At 39.0% G+C, this 21,513-nt stretch overlaps 2 protein-coding genes across 2 annotated transcripts in view; one reads left to right on the top strand and one right to left on the bottom strand.

The window, feature by feature from the left end:
- The window catches only part of LOC136692090 (integrin alpha-X-like), a 31,510-nt gene extending 11,366 nt beyond the window's left edge, over nucleotides 1–20,144 (top strand). The window contains exons 7-30 of the mRNA XM_066665189.1: nucleotides 3,862–3,995; nucleotides 4,158–4,305; nucleotides 7,375–7,525; nucleotides 7,746–7,819; nucleotides 8,450–8,564; nucleotides 9,641–9,774; nucleotides 10,975–11,121; nucleotides 11,209–11,403; nucleotides 11,499–11,632; nucleotides 12,087–12,229; nucleotides 12,353–12,510; nucleotides 12,706–12,837; nucleotides 12,963–13,036; nucleotides 13,736–13,877; nucleotides 14,242–14,340; nucleotides 14,983–15,062; nucleotides 15,333–15,419; nucleotides 15,799–15,877; nucleotides 16,092–16,187; nucleotides 16,276–16,356; nucleotides 16,520–16,630; nucleotides 17,246–17,359; nucleotides 17,980–18,090; nucleotides 18,568–20,144. Coding sequence (XP_066521286.1) covers nucleotides 3,862–3,995; nucleotides 4,158–4,305; nucleotides 7,375–7,525; nucleotides 7,746–7,819; nucleotides 8,450–8,564; nucleotides 9,641–9,774; nucleotides 10,975–11,121; nucleotides 11,209–11,403; nucleotides 11,499–11,632; nucleotides 12,087–12,229; nucleotides 12,353–12,510; nucleotides 12,706–12,837; nucleotides 12,963–13,036; nucleotides 13,736–13,877; nucleotides 14,242–14,340; nucleotides 14,983–15,062; nucleotides 15,333–15,419; nucleotides 15,799–15,877; nucleotides 16,092–16,187; nucleotides 16,276–16,356; nucleotides 16,520–16,630; nucleotides 17,246–17,359; nucleotides 17,980–18,090; nucleotides 18,568–18,663 — 2,835 coding nt within the window. The 3' untranslated portion in view covers nucleotides 18,664–20,144. The remainder of the gene's footprint in view (nucleotides 1–3,861; nucleotides 3,996–4,157; nucleotides 4,306–7,374; nucleotides 7,526–7,745; nucleotides 7,820–8,449; nucleotides 8,565–9,640; nucleotides 9,775–10,974; nucleotides 11,122–11,208; nucleotides 11,404–11,498; nucleotides 11,633–12,086; nucleotides 12,230–12,352; nucleotides 12,511–12,705; nucleotides 12,838–12,962; nucleotides 13,037–13,735; nucleotides 13,878–14,241; nucleotides 14,341–14,982; nucleotides 15,063–15,332; nucleotides 15,420–15,798; nucleotides 15,878–16,091; nucleotides 16,188–16,275; nucleotides 16,357–16,519; nucleotides 16,631–17,245; nucleotides 17,360–17,979; nucleotides 18,091–18,567) is intronic.
- On the bottom strand, nucleotides 278–1,092 carry LOC136692091 (uncharacterized; the record flags this gene model as incomplete). The annotated part of the gene is made up of 1 exon (XM_066665191.1): nucleotides 278–1,092. A coding segment is annotated over exon 1 (600 nt), but the record flags the coding sequence as incomplete, so codon positions are not given.
- Nucleotides 20,145–21,513: the final 1,369 nt, after the last annotated feature.

The following is a 21,513-nucleotide window of genomic DNA, read 5'->3' on the forward strand; positions in this document are numbered from 1 at the left end:
CAAATTTTAGTTCTGAGGTGTTGCTGCTAGGTGTTGTGTATGATTTAATATTGATTAGGTTGCTGAAACAGGCTGATTTTGTTTTTCTACTTTTACATTTAGTTCGGGGGAAAGAGACAGTCTCAATACAGTTGAACCTGGGTGACGCTTCAAGACAGTTCGCAGACGGTCGGTTTAGCCTGTCTGTCTGCGGCCTGGTCCCGGCTCTGGATTGTCAGCAGCTATCTACACTACTCTGCTGACTAACTAAAAGACTATGTGCTATGCTGCAAGAAAGTAAGGCAGCACCCTCCCGCGTGGGGTGGATACCATCCCTACCTATAAGACCAGGCTTGCCCTCAAAACGTAACCAATTGTCTATAAAGCCCACTTGATTTTCGGAACACCACTTGAACATCCAGCAGTTTAACGCCCAAAGTCTGCTGTAAGCTTCGTCGCCACGCCGCATTGGTATGGGGCCAGAGCAGATTACGGCATCGGACATCGTCTGGGCCAGTTTAATCACCTCTGTAATATTACCCTTAGTTACCTCAGACTGCCGCAGACGAATATCATTGGCCCCTACATGAATGACTACCCTCGAATATCTCCTATTAGCTAACAGTCTAAGGTTGCCACTAATATCCGGCGCTCTGGCTCCCGATAAACAGCTAACTGTTACTGCCGGCGCCCCTAAAGGAGTAGCTAATTTCACGTGTCGAACAATAGAGTCTCCTATAACCAGAGCACTCTTAACAGGCTCCTCAGCGGGTGCTTTGCTGAGCGGGGCAAACCTGTTTGACACGCGAATCGGAGGAGTGTGGTGTCCCGGTGGGCTAGCTTTGGCCTCAGCGTTAGCATCAGCCTTAGCTTTCCGGCTATGACGCCGAGACGTCATCCATTCACCCCGCTGTGAGGGCTCTAACGCCGGTGTCGTGGGGGTGCTAACTCTCCCTAAGGCACCCGGAGTTGCTAACACTGAATCTCGCTGTTTATCCCTTAATAATAAGCTCCGGATGTGCACTTCTAACTGGTCCACTTTGTCCACCAGAGAGCTAACTAGCTGACACTTAGTACAAACAGAACCACTATCTTTATCGCTAGAGGTGGAAAAGGGGGTTAGACTAAACATGCCACACTCTGAGCAGGCAAAACAGCCAGTAGTAGCCATGGAATTGCAGGTACTTACCGCTTTTAGTTGATTTTAGTAACTTACACCAAGAACGTTACTCCCGGGTCCGGTGGCAGTTTTAGTGCCTCTGTAATGAATATTCCTGCGGAGACAATTTAAAAGATAGATCTATGGATGCTTAGTAGGTTATAAAAACAGATATAAATATAGAAATAACAGTGGAAACGAGTAAACAGGAAAACCCGAGCGATCAAAACAGCTTCCAAACGGGTACAGAAACAGCCAAACGGGTTAGAGACTGGCTGTGTCCTTCACAGCTCTCCCCCTCAGTCTCTGCCTCTGCCCCTCCCCCCTCTGTCTGTCTCTCACACGCACGCTCACAGTACACAACTGACAGACTCAGGATTCAATGAATTTCGACCGGTGGGGCACCCTCCAAGAAACCTCAAATATCTCAAAAACTTTTCCAGGTCCAAAAATGAACGAAGCATACCGTAGCGACAAGGAGAGTCTGGTGCTCGAGATGTTGTAAAAACTTTTGCACTTTGAGCGAGAATTGATGGTGTAATTACGAGTTAAAAACGGTCAAAGTTTTGAAAATCTGCGTGCCGACCCGCTCTTAAAATACATTGAGTTCTATGGGAGGAAAACCCTCCCAAGTGTCAAACAAAAATTAATAACTCAAAAACGGTATTCTCAAATGGTCTGATACTTACAAGTTTGAGAAAGGGGAAATTTCTCTAGCATTTAAAATTTAAATGAAGTCTGTAGGTGAACGTATAAGGAAGTTATGGTGAAATGTTCGGCAGAAAATTGAAAAAGAAAAAAAAATAATTTGAATGGGTTCCTATGGGAGCGTACCCACCCTCCGAACAAATGCTTATAGCTCGGAAAGATTTCCCCACATCACTTAACCGTATATGCCGTTGCGACAAGGAGAGTCTGGGGATCAATATGGTATAAAATAAAAATAAAATAAAATATGCAGATTAAGTAAGAATTGAGCATGTTATGACGAGTTAAAAACAGGAGAAAAATTTAGAAACGGCACTCTGAGCTGCTCTAAAAATACATTGAACTCTATGGGAGCCAAAACCCTCCCTAGTGCCGAACAAAAATTCATAACTCAAAAACCGTATTTTCAAATGTTCTCATATTAACATGGAAATAGAAAGTGGAAATTTCCCTACCATTTAAAATTTGAATGAAGTCTCTAGGTGAAAGTATAAGGAAGTTATGGGGAAATGTTCGGCTGAAAAGTGAAAAAAAGGCTTTCCTGGCCAGAGCCAGAGTGACGATGATGTCACGCACTCTAACCATCTCCCATTCAAGTGAATGGAGGGATATTGAAGGAGGGATTAAACGGAACGGATGAGTGCGAGAGGTCTGATGTTCGACGTGGTGGGTCTCGGTGGACCCGGGTCCGACCGTCTGAAATCCCGTGTCCGTAGCTTCAAAATTGACCGAGTTAGAGCAGGTTGAAATTTTGGCCAATGCAATCCTATGGGAAAAATTCCCACTTTGGAAGCTCGTATTCCGGAATCCGTAAGTCGGATCGCTCCAAAAAGCACAAGCAACCCGAGTTGGCATAGGATCTATGACCGTGTGAAGTTTCACGGCTGTAGCAGTAGCATGAAAACCCTAGGAGGAGTAGCATTTTACATTTTGCGAATAGAATAATAATAATAAGAATAATAATAAGATTTCGAAGAACAATAATTTGGCTTTGACAAGCCAAATTAATAAATACAATTAAATTAATTCATTAATAATCAAACGAAATTTCACAAAACAGTCCTCTTCCTAATGCAGCCTGTTATTCAGTGAACGTGAGGTGAAATAGTGGTGTTCAAATGTCTTAGACCCTTAAAATGATTATTATTTAAAATAATGTATTTTCTACATAAGAGTGGTGCTTGTATAAAATTATATATAAGGAAAATAGTATATTATTTTCTAAAAGAATGTTTTGTGAGCGAAAGAATTTGTTTCCAGATGATTTTCTTGATCATATGAATTTGTGAAATAAACAGCACACTTTATTTAGCAAAATGATAACCTCAGATAAACCTGCACTGCTACAAGGAGTTAAAGGTTAAACCAATACATTAACATACAGACTATCACAAATAATGTTATTTGTTTTTATTTTTATTGGAGCAAATAATCTCTTACTGCTCAGATAATAGCTTCTTAATCTAATTTTCTTTTAACTTTTGCACAGTTCTATGTAACTCAGATTAATCCGTCAAATGCCTTGCTATACTTTACCATAAATGAGCAAAAATATACATAGAGCGAACCTAAAAAGAACAGATATGAAAGTAAATAAAATTAATTGAAAACTCTGCTCTGGAGATTATGGCAATGGGATGTTAATTGCAAAGAAATGTGCACCTCCTCTCAGTTTGCGAAGCTTTGGTATTCACTAACATATTCTACGCATTCTACTAAAAAATCTGGTGTTTACACAATGTTCATAAATCTGCCGGAAAGGTTTTGGGAACGTCCTTTTCGTTGTAACAATACGCGCAGTTTATTCCTGTTTTTTATGAAGGTTTCATGAATGAGGCTCAATGAATGAATGAATATAAAAATATAGGTCTGCTGCAGATGTTACATAAAAATATTCTAAGATGTGTAACATTTATTGCATATATTACATCCACACCAGATTACACGCCAGAACTGTTATGTTATCTTTTTTACTTGCCTCATTCTACCTGCATCACTCTCTTTTTCTTTTTTAGTTTGCTGTTGCACAGTATTCTTCTTACTGTGAAATACATCTGGGCTTCACTAGTACTTTAAACAGCTACTACATAGACAGCATTTCACAGATGAGAGGTTATACCTACACAGGAGCAGCGATCAACAAACTTGTGTAAGGACTGTTCTTAAATGCAAATTTCAATTAAATTTTCTCTGTATCTTCAGATTATAGAATATTATTGAACTAATAGTGTCTCATGTCTGTGGTGATCAACTATAACATTTCTTATAAACTGAGCTTTTATTTCACCTGAGTTTTCATTTGTTTACATAGGGATGAATTATTTGCACAAAGAGCCAGACCAAATGCTAAACGAGTTTTGATTGTAATTACTGATGGAGAATCAACTGATGGTGAGGAAATTCTGCGGCGTGCTGCTGAAAATGCAAAGAGCAAAAACATAATTCGCTATGCTATAGGGGTAAGACATTCTCCTCCTTTCAAGTTTCAACTATGGTTGTGATATCTTTGTGTTTCAGTCAGATGACTTTTGTCCCATGGGCTCCATATTTCACATTATTGAAACTATACATTCAGTATCACTGAATTACTTGCAAACATCAGAAAACCTAGCATTGCCCACTGGAATTGCCCAAAGGATTATTAATTAACATCAAGTAAACGAACATTGCTCACTGCCACCCTCTGAAGCCATCGCTAACGAACATCAAATTAACCAAGCCTGCTCACCACCACCCTCTAAAGGTGTTTGTTATAAACATTACTTACACATCGCTCACCACAACTCTCTGAACACATCACTATCCAACATCAAATAAACATATTCTGCCCAACCCTGCTCTCTAAAGGCATCATTAACAAATAAACAAACATCACTCACCAACGCCCTCTAAAGGTAAAGTGGTTTCAAATATCAAATATACGAACATTACACACTGCAGCCCTTTAAATGGGTTACTAACCAACATCAGAACATCAAATATAGAACCAGTGAACACTGCCACCCTGTACAGATCCCTTATGGAAAAAGAGAGTGTATTTAAAGTGTACTATTTGGGAACCACTCATGCGTAACCACTCGTTCACTACTATTAAGTATTTTACGTTTATTTACACTTAATATACACTGAGTGTACTAGTCATATATTATTTCTGCAAATCTGTAAATACACATATGGTGGGTCCAGAGCCTACGATGAATGATTGGTTCCAGGACAGGGACAAACCCAGGAAGGGGCACCAGTCCATTACAATAAATCAAAGCATATCCAACATAAAATGCTCTTCATAAAACAATTAACCTGAACAGAAAGCACAAAAATGTTAAGAAAGAAAAAAACATGAAAAATATTCATGTTTTCCCACCTTCAGGAGAAACAGTGGAAGAAGCCCCATTGCAACCCCTGCATTATGATCTTCTCTTTATTTTTATTATCATCATTATGTTTATGCACATGTGTATGTAAGTGTGTATATATGCATTTGCATGTAAACTTTTATGCATATTGTCACTGTCCAAAGAAAAACATATATCCCAAAAAGACAAGATAGGGAGAAGGAAAAAACTTTCTTAACTTTCAATGAAAGTCAATGTGAAAAATTGTATTCAGGGTAATTCTGGAGCATCTCTATTGGTTCATTCATCATGAAATATTCACACCATGTGAAAAACAGCTGCTGTGTTCAAAGTGATGCAGTAAACTACAAATCCACCAAAATGGAGATCAAAGTTTTTTTAACTGCACAGTGACAATTCATATTGATTTTGTTAGTACGGACCACGCCCGCAGAGGCTGAAACTGGGAGGCAAACTCAGAAGTATTTTGGGGAAGAGTTTAGGGCGGCTTATGAATGCGTATGAAGCCGGACCCCCCGTTGGATAAAGTAATATGAGAAAAGGGTGGAGATGGGGTGGAGGTGGGAGCGAGTTTAAAACAGGAGGCTCAGTGGGCTTGATAAAGGCCGAACACGGCTCCGAATATGGGGATCAGTAGAAATGGCTCAGCGCGGAGGAGCAAGCTCACATCGTGAAGCAGTCGAGTCAAGATCCGTCTCCTGAACTAAATGAGGCGAGTTTGTCTGTCGCAGAAATGACGTGAATTTGCAGGGTATATATAGGGCTGAGAGGAGGAGTTCGGGCGTGGTCCTACTCCCAAAATTATGTTATTAGCATAACTTCACTTATAGATGCATACGTTTTTTTATTATTATTATCTTTCTCTTATTTTTCTGTATTGTGTATTCATTTCTACTTTGTTATTTATTTTATTTCTGATGGAAAGTGCTCCATTTTACTTTCCGTTCTGTTACTTTCCATACTTTCATTTTGTAGTAAGTTTACTTCCTTCTTTTTCTATAAGGTGCAAACCAACAGTAAATAAAATAAAAAATTAATGTAGCAGGAGCAATGTAGATGAATGGAAAGCATTTCTGCCAAATATTCTTAATAAAAGTACAATGTATTTTTTAAACAACTCTTAAAACTACAATTTGTTTAAAATGTTACTTGTAACATAAATGTAACGAAAGATAATGTAACAGTGAAATTAATTGTGTTACTATCAGTCTTTGTCAGCACCATAACATGAAAACTGAAACTTTTCCACCACCTGGGCAAGGCTATAAAGATCCTAAGACCAGGTGCAGGGAAGGACCTGGAATAAAACAAAAAATAGCCAAACTACTGCAGTGAGACATCTAGTAGTGGCCAAACCATGAATATTGTTGTAAACTTATCTTCTGGTGGTTTCAAAGTGAAGAGAGGAGACCAGTCTGGATATAATGCTGTTTATTGAGCGCTCTGGTTGATCCTCAGACTGATCTCAGAATGATCTGGTCAAAGGCTGAATCTCAGACTGATCTAATGGTTTGTAAGAGACACACATCTTTATACCCAGTTTACAACTTCACACATGGATTGATCTTTTCCTAAAACAGGATCTGGAAGCACCAGGAACTGTCGTAAACATCATCTGAGTTCCTGGTGCACTGTCGTAAAGTTAACAGCTGTTCTTATCAAAGGTGTTTAAAACAGGGAATGTGTGATCTCTAAAACAGTCCAAAATGTTATAGGAGAAATGGTACAATTTAGATCCAAAGGAAAAAACAATACAACAATATTAAAGAAATAAAAAATACATTTTACCCTGAAAAAGGAGTAAAGATTAATTGTGAGTGTGATTATTTATTATTTTTTATATATTCTGTGCAGTGCATTTCACATGAGAATAAGAACTGCTCAAGTGAAAAAGTTTACGGTCAATAGAGTGGGTCCTCAGAATCTCTGTAACATCCAGGCCTCTGGGTGTCAGTATATTAGCTGAATCATAACATGAAAAAGAGTGCAGAAATCATTTGCTTGTTTAACAGTGCTGTTTTTCTGTATTTTAAAATGAGACTGGGTAAGTTACAGACAATGAATGAATGAATGACTTAGCAGGTATTAGAAGTGTGTGATTTCATTTATAATGTGTCACTCTGTAAAGTAGGAGTAATCTCACAGTTTGTGTTCTGTGTTTTACTGCATTAGGTCGGAAGGGCCTTTAACAGTTGGAAGGCAGAGAACGAACTGAACATTATTGCATCTGATCCAGACAATGAATATAAATTTAAAGTGGGCAGCTTTGCTGTTCTGGACCAAATCCTTAAAACTCTGGAAGCAAATATTATTGCAATTGAAGGTACAGTCTGTAACTTATTTGCTGGATAAGCTTAAAATGTCTAAGTAAGAGATAATATTAATAAACTGTTAGGTAATGTGTTAGGTTATTAATTAATTCAAAGTTGTACAATTGTTGTAAAAGTAAATATTTAAGTAAGTTACAGCTTTGACACATTTTGCTCAGTGCTGTGTATGTGTAAGTGTCTCTAACTCCACACCTGCTCTTTCTGCCTTTGTAGGAACCCAGGCTTCAGGAGATTCCACCAGAATGGAGTTTGCACAAGACGGGTTCAGTGCAGCATTTATCCCAAATGTACTGTGAAACATTGCTTCTTCTTTTTTTTACAGAACTCAGTATCACTGCATTTAATTTTATTGCACAGTTTAACTGCATTAACACTGCATTCATTAAACGCTTGGAAAGGCATCAGAGTCAAATTCTATAATAATTTCATATTTGTAGCATCCGATGGTTCAGACAATAAATTGTTGCTCAAAGAACTTTGCATTTATTTACCTAATTCTGTTACATATTAATATTCAGCCCTATAGAAATTTATTTACTATTGTAATAAAAAAATAATATTATGAAAATGATTAAAAATTGTTTGTACAAGATAAAAAAAATTGCAAAATTTAGCCTGTCATTGACATTGATGCAAGGCACCCCCTTGTGGATTATTTCCTATACATGCAGTAATAGTGAGAAATAGCGTCCCAAGTGGTGCAGTTCCTAAACACGAGTGAGTGTGTGTGTGCGTGTGTGCTGTATACTGTATGTGAGTTATTGGCCAGTTCCATGAGGTTCCTTGTCTGTTGTTTTCATTTGTTCAGACGTTGTTATATTTTCCACTTAGAAATAAGACAGTTAACATGTATTTTTAAGTTTGTATGTTTGACCTGATGTGTGTGTGTGTGTGTGTGTATGTGTGTGTGTGTTTAGGAGATTGTTATACTGAGTGCGGTTGGGGCTTACCAGTGGAAAGGGGGCTACCAGGAGTACACATCTGGACAACTGTATGCATTTCAGCAGGGCAGTGAACACGACAGTTATTTGGGTGAGAATTATCACTGAACACAAAGTCCAGTAGGGTGGCACGGTGGCGCAGCAGGTAGGCTGCAGCAGGCTCCAGGGACCTGGAGGTTGTGGGTTCGATTCCCGCTCCGGGTGACTGTCTGTAAGGAGTTTGGTGTGTTCTCCCCGTGTCCGCGTGGGTTTCCTCCGCGTGCTCCGGTTTCATCCCACAGTCCAAAAACTGTAGGTGGATTGGCGACTCCAAAATGTCCGTAGGTGTGTGAGTGAATGTGTGACTGTGTGTGTTGCCCTGTGAAGGACTGGTGCCCCCCTCCAGGGTGTATTCCTGCCTTGCACCCAATGATTCCAGGTAGGCTCTGGACATGGATAATGAATGAATGAACAAAGTCCAGTCACTTCAGATATTTGAGCTGAATTTAACTAAACTACAGTAGACTCACTCACCAGATTTTATTGCACACTCCTCCAATCTGATACATGGTTATTGTTTTCCATCATGTAGCTAGGGATAGAAAGAACTGTACTGGAATTTAAACATTTACTGTAACCACTTCATCCTGTTCAGGGTCAAGGTGTGTCTGGAGCTGACCACTTTAAACATATTAAAAAACTGAAAATTAAATAAAGTATATTCTAACTTACTATTAATGAGGCATTAGACTAGGTTTTAGAAGCTAAAACAAATTATATAAGAATAATATTTAAATATTTTATTATTTTAGTAACTTCAATTTTAGGACAAAGATTGGGACAAACATTCTAAAGAAACCTTCTCCCTGCATCACACTTCTGAACAGTTAAATATTTCAAATACATACAGCAATACATCTTCTGTAATTTTTTATTGTTCATATTGTCCAGATCACACACAGCACTCCCTCCTCCGAAGTCTAAAAACTAGTTCTTCATTAGCCTCTTTTTTGCCACTACACCCTTTAACTGCTGCAATCAGCATATTAATATAAATATTATAAATAATAAAACTCCCCATGTAAGGTTTATAGGTATGACTCTAATACGTCTAATAGGAGCATACTTGGTGACTAAAGCTAGATTCAGAATCTGCCTCTCATTCTGATGTCACTGCTGTGTTCACAGGTTATTCCATGACAGTAACAACTGTGCTGTCTGAACCCTTCATTGTTCTGGGAGCCCCTCGGCACGGGCATAAAGGAGCAGTGGTTGTTACACGGTGGCGGACACAGGCAAAAACACAGCTGAATTCACCAGAGGTTATTAAAAACTCATAAACAATATTAAATTATTGAAGCCAGAAAATAACAACTTTGAATACCACTGAGCGAATTCTTTCAGTTCTCTGTGTTGGTTCTGGGGTACTGTCCAGCACAGATTCTGCCGATGTCTCAAAATGAATATTTAGCATTCTCCTCCAAGCATGTTGAGCCCCAGTGATGTTCCACTATTTGCAACGCAAAAGATTAACTAAGAAACAAGCAAATGTAAAGTAATGTGAATGTGATTTGCCTTTTATATTTTTCAAGAACCTTCACTTTGGACGTTCTCTAGAACTTTTACATTTTGTTTCTGGAGCTTTAACAGTGTTGTTTTAGCAGCCCTTTGAACAGAGGTTATACCTGTCTCAGAGGAAGCTTAATGAAATGTGTGATTACAGATCATTGAACACTCTCAGAAAAGATGGTAGTGTAGAGGTACATTATTGTCACTAAATGTACAAACAGAGTAAATGGACGTGTAAATATACAGCAGTGGTGTTAGAGAGGATTTGGCAAATTTTTCATGGGCGCAAGCCACATACTCAGCTCTACTGCTCCTCCCACAAATGCATGTTCCTTACAAATGTGGCACCATTGAAAAGGGAAATTAACAGGCTTTTCAATGGTACAAGATTATTTGCGAAGAAGCATTGTTACAACAAAGAAATAATCTACCAATCACAAATTTCCTTACTTTTGTACTATGTTTATTATTATATAACTATGTAAAATAAAAGAACATAATATAAGTCCTGGAGATGGAACGGGGCGTACGAAATCATCACAATTTTAAGATTTACACTTATAACTGAATAAGGTACAATTATGTTCCCTACCTTTGAGGGTACCACCACAGTGGCAGTTTTTCTGACAGTGAACGTACAACAAAATGTATCTTCTACATTTAACTCATCATGGCACCCAGGGAGCAGTTGGTGGTTAAGTGCCTTACTCAAGGGCACTTCAGCTGTGGATTGAGGGAGGAGCACAGTGCTGTTCCCCCACTCCCACTCCCACTCATGGGGATTAAACCAGCAACTTTCCCGTCCCAAACCCACTCCTCTAAACATTAGACCACAGCTGCTCAGCTTGGTAAGACCATGTGATTCAGAGGAAACTGAGCTAGTGATTAGGGACTAGATTTGGGAGAAATATGTGTCCAGGAAGGAATCCTTAAGCAGTTCTTTTCTTTTTCAGCCTCAGACTGGTGCCTACTTTGGAGCTGAAGTATGTGGGGTGGATCTGAACTCTGACTCTAACACAGACCTTCTACTGGTTTCTGCTCCACTGCACACACAGGACAATCGAGAAGGAAAAGTCTTTGTGTACTCCATGTCCAACAGGGTAAAGAGGAAATGTGAACAACAGTTTTTCTTATAAATTTCCATTTCATGGTGATTTTAAGTAATTTCAACTGTATTATGTTTAAAGCAAGCATTAAAAATCACACTGGAGGGAATGGCTGGACAGAGGGGCAGGTTTGGTTCCTCACTGGCCAGTCCAGCAGATCTGAATGGGGATAATGTTCGAGATGTAGTGGTAGGAGCTCCTCTGGAGGATGATGGTCAGGGCAGCATCTACATCTTTAATGGAAGACAATCAGACATCAACCCAATCTATTCACAGGTGTGAGAGAAAGAGATACTTAAACATTGTCATGAACTGTGAACAGTGTTAACTGTGATTACACATCTGTCTCGTTCCTGTTTGTGTAATGGCAGAGAATCTCCGGCTCCTCTGTGCGCTCAGGTCTGCAGTTCTTTGGCATCTCTCTGAGTGAATCTGCGGTGGATCACAGTGGAGACAGTCTCCCAGACATCGCTGTCGGATCCAAAGGAACAGTCGAAGTCCTCAGGTTGGAGCACATCCTTTATATCTTCCTGTTCATGTCACACCACACTGGGAAACATTTTGAATCAGGGCAGTGTTTATAATTTGAGCAGAGTTTTTTCAATTTGCAGGAAAGTCAACTAATTGAAAATGAAATATGTGGGCGAAGGGTTGCACGGTGGCACAGCAGGTAGGTGTCGCTGTCACACAGCTCCAGGGTCTTGGGGTTGTGGGTTCGAGCCCCACTCTGGGTGACTGTGAGGAGTTTGGTGTGTTCTCCCTGTGTCCACATGGGTTTCCTCCGGGTGCTCCAGTTTCCTCCCACAGAACCACTGGGCGACAGGCTGACTGTGTTCCCACCTTTGACCCTGAATTGGAAAAGGGTTACAGACTATGAATGAATGTGTGGGACAAAATCTCTAGGACCAGTTGAAAATGAATATTCATATTCCTGTGTATGTTTCTGTTTGAACACTCAGGTCCAGACCTGTTGTGACTTTGACAACAAAAGTAACCTACAACCCGTTGAAAATCTCCACCAAACAAACTGACTGCACTAACCCCCAGGAAAACACTCTGACAGTGTGCTTCACTATGAGTGAAATTAACTCTCCGATAAGGGGTTTGTCAAGTTAAATGTTATATTCATTGTAATTCATTGCTTTTTACAGGAAAATAACTGCTTTGTTTTATATTAAGCTCAATAATGTGGAATGTCTTGTCTTTATGGTGCTCTTTTCTTTAGGTTTAGATTTGTCTGGAAAGGTTAACTACCGCTTAAAACTTGATGCCAAACGACAGACCTCTAGAGCTTATTTCTCAGAGAAAAACCGTCTTCTCAGTAACAAAGTGACAGTCAGTGTGACACGGAGGAAGTGCACAGATCATATGTTCTTTATAGAGGTAGTGTTTTACCTTTTCCATAAAAATTGTATACACTATGTTATTCTAACATTGTATTAAATGTAAAAAACAAACGTTTTTAAAGTGTATGTTACACATGTCTCTATTTTCTGAAATTAGTTTTTACAGGTTATAATTCTGTGACAAATTCACAGAACGCACAAATATGTTTTTTTTGTTTGTCGTCTCATGCAGCCGTGTCCAGAGGACGCACTAAACCCACTGATCAATGAGGTAACATTTACTTTTGAGGGCGTTCCCATTTCATCAAAGGGCAACTTAAAGCCAGTACTTCTCCCTGCCATAAAAAACTCCTCAGATCACAATGTAAGGGTCTACAGTAAGCCTTTCATCTTCACCTCAAATATACAAGTCTAATGAACTGTCCTGGACTTAGGTTAATACAAATTACACCTAGCGTTAAGAACATTAACTATGTAAATATTTCACAGCTGGATTTTGAGATCAACTGTGGAAGTGACAACATCTGTATGGACGACCTCAAAGTGGACTTTAACTTCTCTGGGTATGAATGACTTTTCTAGTGTGGGTTTGATGTGAAGCACACTATCTATTACAGTGTCGTATTTCACAAAGCAGGAGAGTAAACAGCTGCACATGGTCACCATGCCCAGTACCAGTAGTCAGCCAGAGGGGTATATGCCCCCCACCAAGGAACTGAGCTGTTCTCTCTGGTGATGGAGCTCTGTCCAGTTGTTCCAGTCATTTCAGCAGTAATCCATTATCTAGTGTAAAGTCTTTCTGTAAGATCAGAGACTGTTACCGTTGTAGATGGCCACAAACTCCTGTTTAATATCCTTTATATCAGAACAGATGTTACACACGTAGGTTGCCAGAAACTTTCGGATATACACTGCTGCTGGAGATTGTCCACTCTGTTAGACATACTGTGTCTGGATGTTTTTGTTTGGTGGACTATTCTCAGTCCAGTAGTGACACAGATGGACTCCAGTGTGTAATTGTAGAACTACAAAGTGCTTCTGTGTGGTCAGGAGCTGATAAAATGGACAGTGAGTGTCGAAACAAGGTAGGTGTAGCTAACGCAGGGTTTGTTCAGTGTATAGTGTATGCTCACAGTATTGAAGTGTCAGTCATCCATGCTCTTTTTCATTGACATGTTTTTACAGCAGAGACCTCAACAGGTTTGGGGTCATAATGAACAATGTATACTTTTATTTCAAACTGAATTTCATATTTGTTTCAGACAATCAGACATAAAAGTTGGAATAATGCAGGAGTTAAATATAACAGTGTTTGTTGAGAATCATGGAGAAAACTCTTACAACAGCCACGTCCAGCTCACATATCCCTTCGGACTTTCCTTCAGGAAGTTCACCAGTAAACAGGTACGGCCTGTGTGCCCTCCGTCATCCAGCAGAAAGGACACAGACAGACAGTTTTTATGCCGTATTAAAAAAACACTATAACTGTAATATATATGTGCAGAAAATAGCGTGATTTAATTTGTCACAGTCACCATGAATATTGTATATCGGAGAATCTTTTGAAAAGCTTTTAGAGCTTAAAGATGCATATCATCTACTGAACACTAATCTGCCAAACATTCAGGTTTCATGAAGAATTCATAATAAGAGTCTGACTTAACCATGATATTGATTTTATAAAAGCCAGTCCATTTATAATCTCCTCACATAAAGCCCTCATTAAAACTGTAAACTACAACAGACATGTTATGTATGTTTCTATCAGGGCAGAGTGGAGTGTTCATCTCTAGACAGTGAACAAATAGGTTCACTGGGGACAACCACCTGCTACATCAACAAACCCATCCTCCGACAGAACACCGTGGTGAGGGAAAAAACACTATAATATTTTAAGTTTAATGCAGTAAATGTGGTTATTTATTATGTAGGAAATTAAGGGATATTGGGTTATTTTAGAATTTTTTAAGAGCTAGGAAAAGGCGGAGCTGGACTTTATTCCCTTACAGTTATTTTAGCAAAAGTTTTGGCACACCTGGTCGAATTAAACCTTTTATGAAACATGGCTGTACACATATAAATAACTGCAGAATAATGATATTTATATTTGTAAATATATGTTTCATACAATTATAAGAATTATTAAAATTAATATGTAGAATGTGTGGGGCCCCTTCAGGGTGTATTCCCGCCTTGCGCCCAATGATTCCAGGTAGGCTCTGGACCCACCGCCACCATGAATTGGAAAAGCGGTTACAGATAATGAATGAATGAATGAAGAATGTATGGTACATTTAATTTATTATGTTTTATTTTTTCCAAATGTTTAATGTACCATACATTTTGCATATAATTTTTTTCAGTCTGTTCAGTTCAGGAAATAAATAGTAGATGTTTTTGTTTATAAAGTAGAGGATGTTCTCTTATTTCTACAGAGAAAATCAAGAAAACCAGGGGTGCCAACATATCTATGTAATGTGCTAATCCTTTTCTTGTTCTGTGCTCTAAGGGTGTCTTTGAAATCACATACAGCATAAACACAGACAGTGACTTTAACAAGATGGTGAGTTTCACCGCAACTGCTGCCAGGTAAGAGCTGATATTTTACCCGACACAGATGTTCTAGTATTTACATCTCAGAATGTCACTTTTGTAGCATTTTAGCTATTTTTCAAGATGTGGCTCTAACTCATTCACTCAGTAATATTTATCAGGTGAAAGTGTCCAAAAGGGGGCAGCCTTAGCACTCATATACCTTCATAAGAACTGTGCTTCTCTGTAGTAACTCTGAGGGTCCTTGTTAAAACACCTCTGTTTAAAGTTGTCACTTTGCTGACTCAAGTTTCTCAAACCTTTCAGTGGCAATGATGAACACTCACCTCTAAGTGAACTGACCCAAAATAAAACCATCGGTGTGAAGTATGCCATCTATGTTGCAATAGTGAAGTAAGTTCTCAGTTTATTGTTCCTCTTACTTGTACTGAATCTAAGAATACATCAAACTTCAGCTTCTGTCCATTTGTGTGTGAAAAAAAAGGTCAAGTAACAACACTGAAATACAGCTAAATAGCGAGTTAAAATCTTCCTTCTCCTGTGGTGGTCAGTGCAGGGGCCTTTGAATAGTTTGAGCACCTTAAATGTTCCTATGTAACGGCACCAGACTTTCTGTTTTCATCTCTATGCATTATTACTTGCAAATACCTTAATAACATAGTCATGGTCAGTTCCCAGTAGATTAGGACTATTTTACCATGTGTCTGAGGATCTGTGGCTCATGTATCAGCGCTGTAATTTTTAATAACATGGTTTAATTGGTTTTATGAAGGCACGAGAGTTCCAGCCTCCACATTAACTTCACATCAGGAAAGTACGACCTCGAGAAACCAGTCACACAAATATTTAAGGTACGAGGAACTAGAAACCCATTATCTCGGGATATTGGATTATTATTAATATGAGATATTAAATCATTAAATCATTATTTTTACCATGTTAGTACTTTTAGTGTGAGATAACAAATATATATTCTCTCTCTCTTTCTCTCTATCTCTCCCACTCTCTCTCTCTCTCTCTCTCTCTCTCTCCCCCTTTCTCTCTTTCTCTTGTCGTTTCTCTCAGGTGGAGAATGACCTGAGGGATGTGAACCTCACAATTTTTATCAGTGTACCAATAAAGCTGGGAGATAAGGACATCTGGACTGATAAAGACTTGCAGGTACTGTATCTGTAAACTCTAAATATGTTCATATGTATGTGTCCAACACATAACGGAAACTCTGCACTGCTTCTCTGTGTTGTTGTAGATTCCAGACTGTAGCAAAGACAGAGATGAGAAACCCAAAACTTCAGACTTTGTGGCAGCTTTGAAACTCAGTCCGGAAGTGGTGAGTAACCTCTGTGTTTCATTAACACAGAGAGTGAGGTTTATTAACATGATTTTATGAAACACTTGTTACACTGCAACATGGTGGCCTGGATGTGTCTGAGATTATGTACAGTTTTACCATGTTTCTGTAATGAGTGTGAACTCTCTTGTGTTTGGTGTAGAACTGCACAGTGGCCACGTGTCGAATCTTTAGATGTAATATAATGCTTCTGAGGCAAGATGTGAAGTTGTATAATATCTCTGCTAATGTTGGCTCTGGCTGGATCCAACAGGTAAATGAATCTGTTCGTTTAGAAAAACTACACTTCTCTTTCTCTTTTTCTCAGTTTCCGTTTCACCCGCACCCTGTCTTTCAATTCCTCTCTGCTTCTCACTCACTCTCTCTTTCAAACTTTTCAAGATGGGTGTTGACCATGGTGGCCATTTTGCCACAGCACCTGAAACTATGGATACTGGAAGCCTGTGGTAGCATTTCTCCTGCGGTGTTGATATCAGTGTGTGAAGAGTGGGAGAAGAGGGTTGCATTGACAATCCAACACAATGGGCAGCACTTTGAACACATTACACCATAGTTTTTCTTGTGAAATTCCCAATAAGTTTGATGTGTCACATGACCCTCTTCCCATTGAAAAGACAAAAGTTGGATCCAAAATGGCCGCCATGGTCACTACCCATCTTGAAAAGTTTCCCCCCTCCCATATACTAATGTGCCACAAACAGGAAGTTAATATCAACTACCATTCCCATTTTATTAAGGTGTATCCATATAAATGGCCCACCCTGTACATATCATTATGATTTTCAGAAAATATCTTTAGGAAACGCCAGCCGTGCTGATCCTGTTCTTTCTGATCTGTTTTTATTTTTTTGTTGTGTTCTTTTTTTAGACTGAACTGCGGTCAGTGGTTTTTGAGCTGGTCAGCACAGCGACTATGGAGTATGACACAAACACGTACCTGTACTTTTCCTCAGATTCTCTACACACTGCTCCCATTGGAAGGGTAAATGAACTGACTTTATTTTCTAACACATTTTATAACTCCCTGTTGTGTGTTAGTTCAAATTTCAAATGGGGAATAACGGCTGTAAAATGCTCTGATTGTGAATAAATAAAGTTGCTGTTTCTGTTACATGTTCTGAAACATTCGATGTAAGGTCTTGAGTGTGAGTGTAGGAACTTCTCGATGTCCAGACTGGGCACCTCTGTTTCTGTAAACGATTGTGTCATATTGTTGTTTTTCATAACTATTTCACAACAATCACCACATAACCACATGTTAAGACACAGAGTAGAGCGTTGACACATTGGCATCTTATTTACACATTTCTCAGCGTTTATCCACATCAGCGTCGCTACATGAAGCGTATTCAACCAGGAGTGGGACACTGCTTTTGCCTGATCAATTGACAGTTTCCAGTTTCTCACTTCACTTTAAATTCTATTTAGGGTTTTTTGTGTTTCTTGGGATCACTGAAAAGTTTTATTATTGTTTGTAATTCAGCAGCCCCTTTAAATCCACATAGTCGTGTTAAATAATGACACAAACCACATCATCATTGATCTAAATTGAACAGCTGTCTAACATTCTGTGTTACATTCATTTAATATGTGTGTATTTAGATTATTACCCAGGTGGAAGTGTATGAGGAAAAGGATCTGCTAAAAGAGACTATAGGGGGAGCTGTAGGAGGACTGTTACTTTTGGCTCTCATCACCGCTGGACTCTACAAGGTCAGAACACTTAACAGTGACAGAATTAGACATTTAAAATGCTGATAAATTCAATCTGACCTCTACACACATGAAAACTGCACAAAATCAAGCTATTCACTGTTTTATCAACTTTCTTTTTTTGTGAATGAGTCTCATTTCTGCACCATGTTCCAAAAAGTGAGCAGCAATTTGAGGCTAGGAATCTAGTAAAATGTTCCTAAATTGTGTTGTAAGGATGTTTGAATGGAAAGCAGCTTCCAGGAATGGCCTGGTGAAGGGTAAACACAAATAAAGCAGAGGTGAATTGAGCTGTTAAAGTGCAGTAAGTGGTTGCTGGGATTTTAGGGGTTCCACCCTCAATTTACTGACCACATTTCTTAGGTTTTCATTAGTATTCCACAAACTGCCCCAAACGTGTTGGAGTTGGGTTTTTACTTTCATCACTGCTGTGCTCAGCTGGACTCTACATGATTGTGTATGTCCTGTTTTCTTTAGGCCGGCTTCTTCAAAAGTCAGTATAAGCAGATGTTGGAGGAAGCAGGAGGTGACGGGGCGGATGGTGCTGCGGCTCCTGAAGGAGACTTATCCTAAGGGCAGTGATTACACTGTTCAGATTTTTTTACAAATACATACCAAGTTACATTTGGGAAATCATGTGTCAATTACAAAATTCAAATCTAAGCTTTTTGTGTATCGTGTACTGTATGTTTAACTTCATATTTTAATGAGCTTAATTTTATATTTCTGTAAATCCCCATCTCAGTTGTTGTTCTTCAGTGATCAGGACCTCCATGGAACCAAATCAGAGCATATGTGGTGTTATTAGGACAAAAATGTGTAAGAACATTTGGAGAATACATACAGCATTTTTGTGGTGAACAGTGCATTAATAATGTTATCTATTTGTCTGGAAGCTGTGTGTGTGTGTGTGTGTATAAAAATCCAAACTTTAATAAAAATGTTTCTAGAAATTCATTTTTAAAACTGCAATAAAAATAAGATTCTGTTTCAACGTGTATTTAACTAATTAGGACGGGGTAATAATTCAATATCAATATATATCCCCATGTCAAATATTTTAATAACAATGATATGATTTTTAAATACATTTGAAATATTTCAGTATAAATAATTTACAGCACCAGTCACTGACTGTCATTAGAGGGCGCTGTCGTCAGTTCAGCACTCAATTTATTTTTAGAATATTAATATTGAAAAAGCCAATAGGTTTATGTTTGATGGTTATATTGTTCATATCAATATCACAATTATATTGTATCGACCAAAATGTAGAAATATATTGTGATAGAAATTTAGGCCGTATCCTCCAGCCCTGTAACTGATAAATGTAAAACAAAATTCCAGTGTTTTCACTTAACAACTTGATTGTGTTCTAAACAAATTTTAAAATAGATGCCTGCAACACATTACAACAAAATTAGCATAGGCAAATGATTAGTGAAAAACCTATAGAAAATTCACTTCACACTGTTTAGGTATTACAATAAGCAGGTAAATATTCATTGTCTGTAACCTTTATCCAGTTCAGGGCTGCAGTGGGTCTGGATTCTACCCAGAATCACTGGGCACAAGGCAGGAACACACCCTCACACTCACACATGCGGACACCTTTGAGTCACCAATCCACCTACCAACGTGTGGTTTTGGACTGTGGGAGGAAACCCACGCAGACACAGGGAAAACACACCACACTCCTCACAGACGGTCACCCGGAGGAAACCCACGCAGACACAGGGAGAACACACCACACTCCTCACAGACAGTCCCCGGAGGAAACCTGCGCAGAGACAGGGAGAACACACCACACTCCTCACAGACAGTCACCCAGAGGAAACCTACGCAGAAAAAGGGAGAACACACCACACTCCTCACAGACAGTCACCTGGAGGAAACCCACACAGACACAGGGAGAACACACCACACTCCTCACAGACAGTCACCCGGAGGAAACCCACGCAGACACAGGGAGAACACACCACACTCCTCACAGACAGTCACCCAGAGGAAACCTACGCAGAAAAAGGGAGAACACACCACACTCCTCACAGACAGTCACCTGGAGGAAACCCACGCAGACACAGGGAGAACACACCACACTCCTCACAGACAGTCACCCGGAGCGGGAATAGAACCCACAACCTCCAGGTCCAGTGTTGGGGTTAACAAAGGAATACATTACAGTAATGTGATTACTTGTTTCTGTATCAATTAGTTCAGATATTCACATATTTGGATTTCTGTCTTCAATAGCTCTCAGCTGTGCGTGCAAATGGGTTAATACTTGCAAATTATTGTTTTTATTGTAACAGTAATGTAATAAATTACAGTTAAAAATACAGTTACATTACAGTTACCAACTTTAATAAAAACCTGCTACTTTCGTTTCTCACATTTCTATAAAATAGAATTTTAATTAACAAGACAAACATTTGGGGGGTGGCACGGTGGCGCAGCAGGTAGTGTCACAGTCACTACCAGGGACCTGGAGGTTGTGGGTTCCATTCCTGCTCTGGGTGACTGTCTGTGAGGAGTGTGTTGTGTTGTCTGTGTGTCTCATATGTCCTATGGCATTTTTATTTTTTAGTTGTCAGATTATCAAGAATCTGAAATTGATTTTACAGAAGGTTTAATACAAATATAATATCCCAAAGTGCTGAGTTTAATTCATAAAGTTGTGTTTGTTTAAACACCGAATGTCGGTGTGTATATTAACAATGTCTGTTCAGTTCTAATATTATAAATATTTATATAGAAATTTGTGTTTGTAGATTATTTATTTGTTGTAACAATGCTTCTTGGCAATAAATCTTAAGCCGTTGAAAAGCCTGTTAATTTCCCTTTTCAATGGTGCCACATTTGTAAGGAACATGCATTTGTGGGATGAGCAGTAGAGCTGAGTATGTGGGTTGCACCCATGAAAAATTTGCCAAATCCTCTCTGCCAAAGACAATTACATTGTACAACCCATGTTTATAAGTAATTTCTTCAGTTTTATTTGTATAAGCTCCATTTCTTAGTGCTGTTCAAATGAAAGTCAAATGGACATATGTTTAAATATGTTTAAAAAGACAAAGGATTTCATGGGGTGTTGTAATTTTCACATGACTGTATCCCCACAGTTCAGGTTTCCACATTCTGTCAGATCACATGCTATGTTCACAGGGCCATTACAAAAACATTTCCACAGTAAAATTTCTTCATCTTCAGGATGTTAATAGTCTGTTATATTGTGTCTTCAGTGAGCCTTTCAGATATTTGAGACACTGAAAATAAAGAGATATCCGCAGAAGGAAGCTAAACGTGTAGTTTTTCCACGGTATGGAAGTTGTGTTCGTATTTCGCCATCTAGCGGCGACAGAATGGAACTAGTGCAGCATTTTAAGGTGAAAGACAAAATCCAAGTGAATCGATTGCTCATCC

Source organism: Hoplias malabaricus, chromosome 3, assembly GCF_029633855.1.
Source record: "Hoplias malabaricus isolate fHopMal1 chromosome 3, fHopMal1.hap1, whole genome shotgun sequence".
NCBI lineage: Eukaryota > Metazoa > Chordata > Actinopteri > Characiformes > Erythrinidae > Hoplias > Hoplias malabaricus.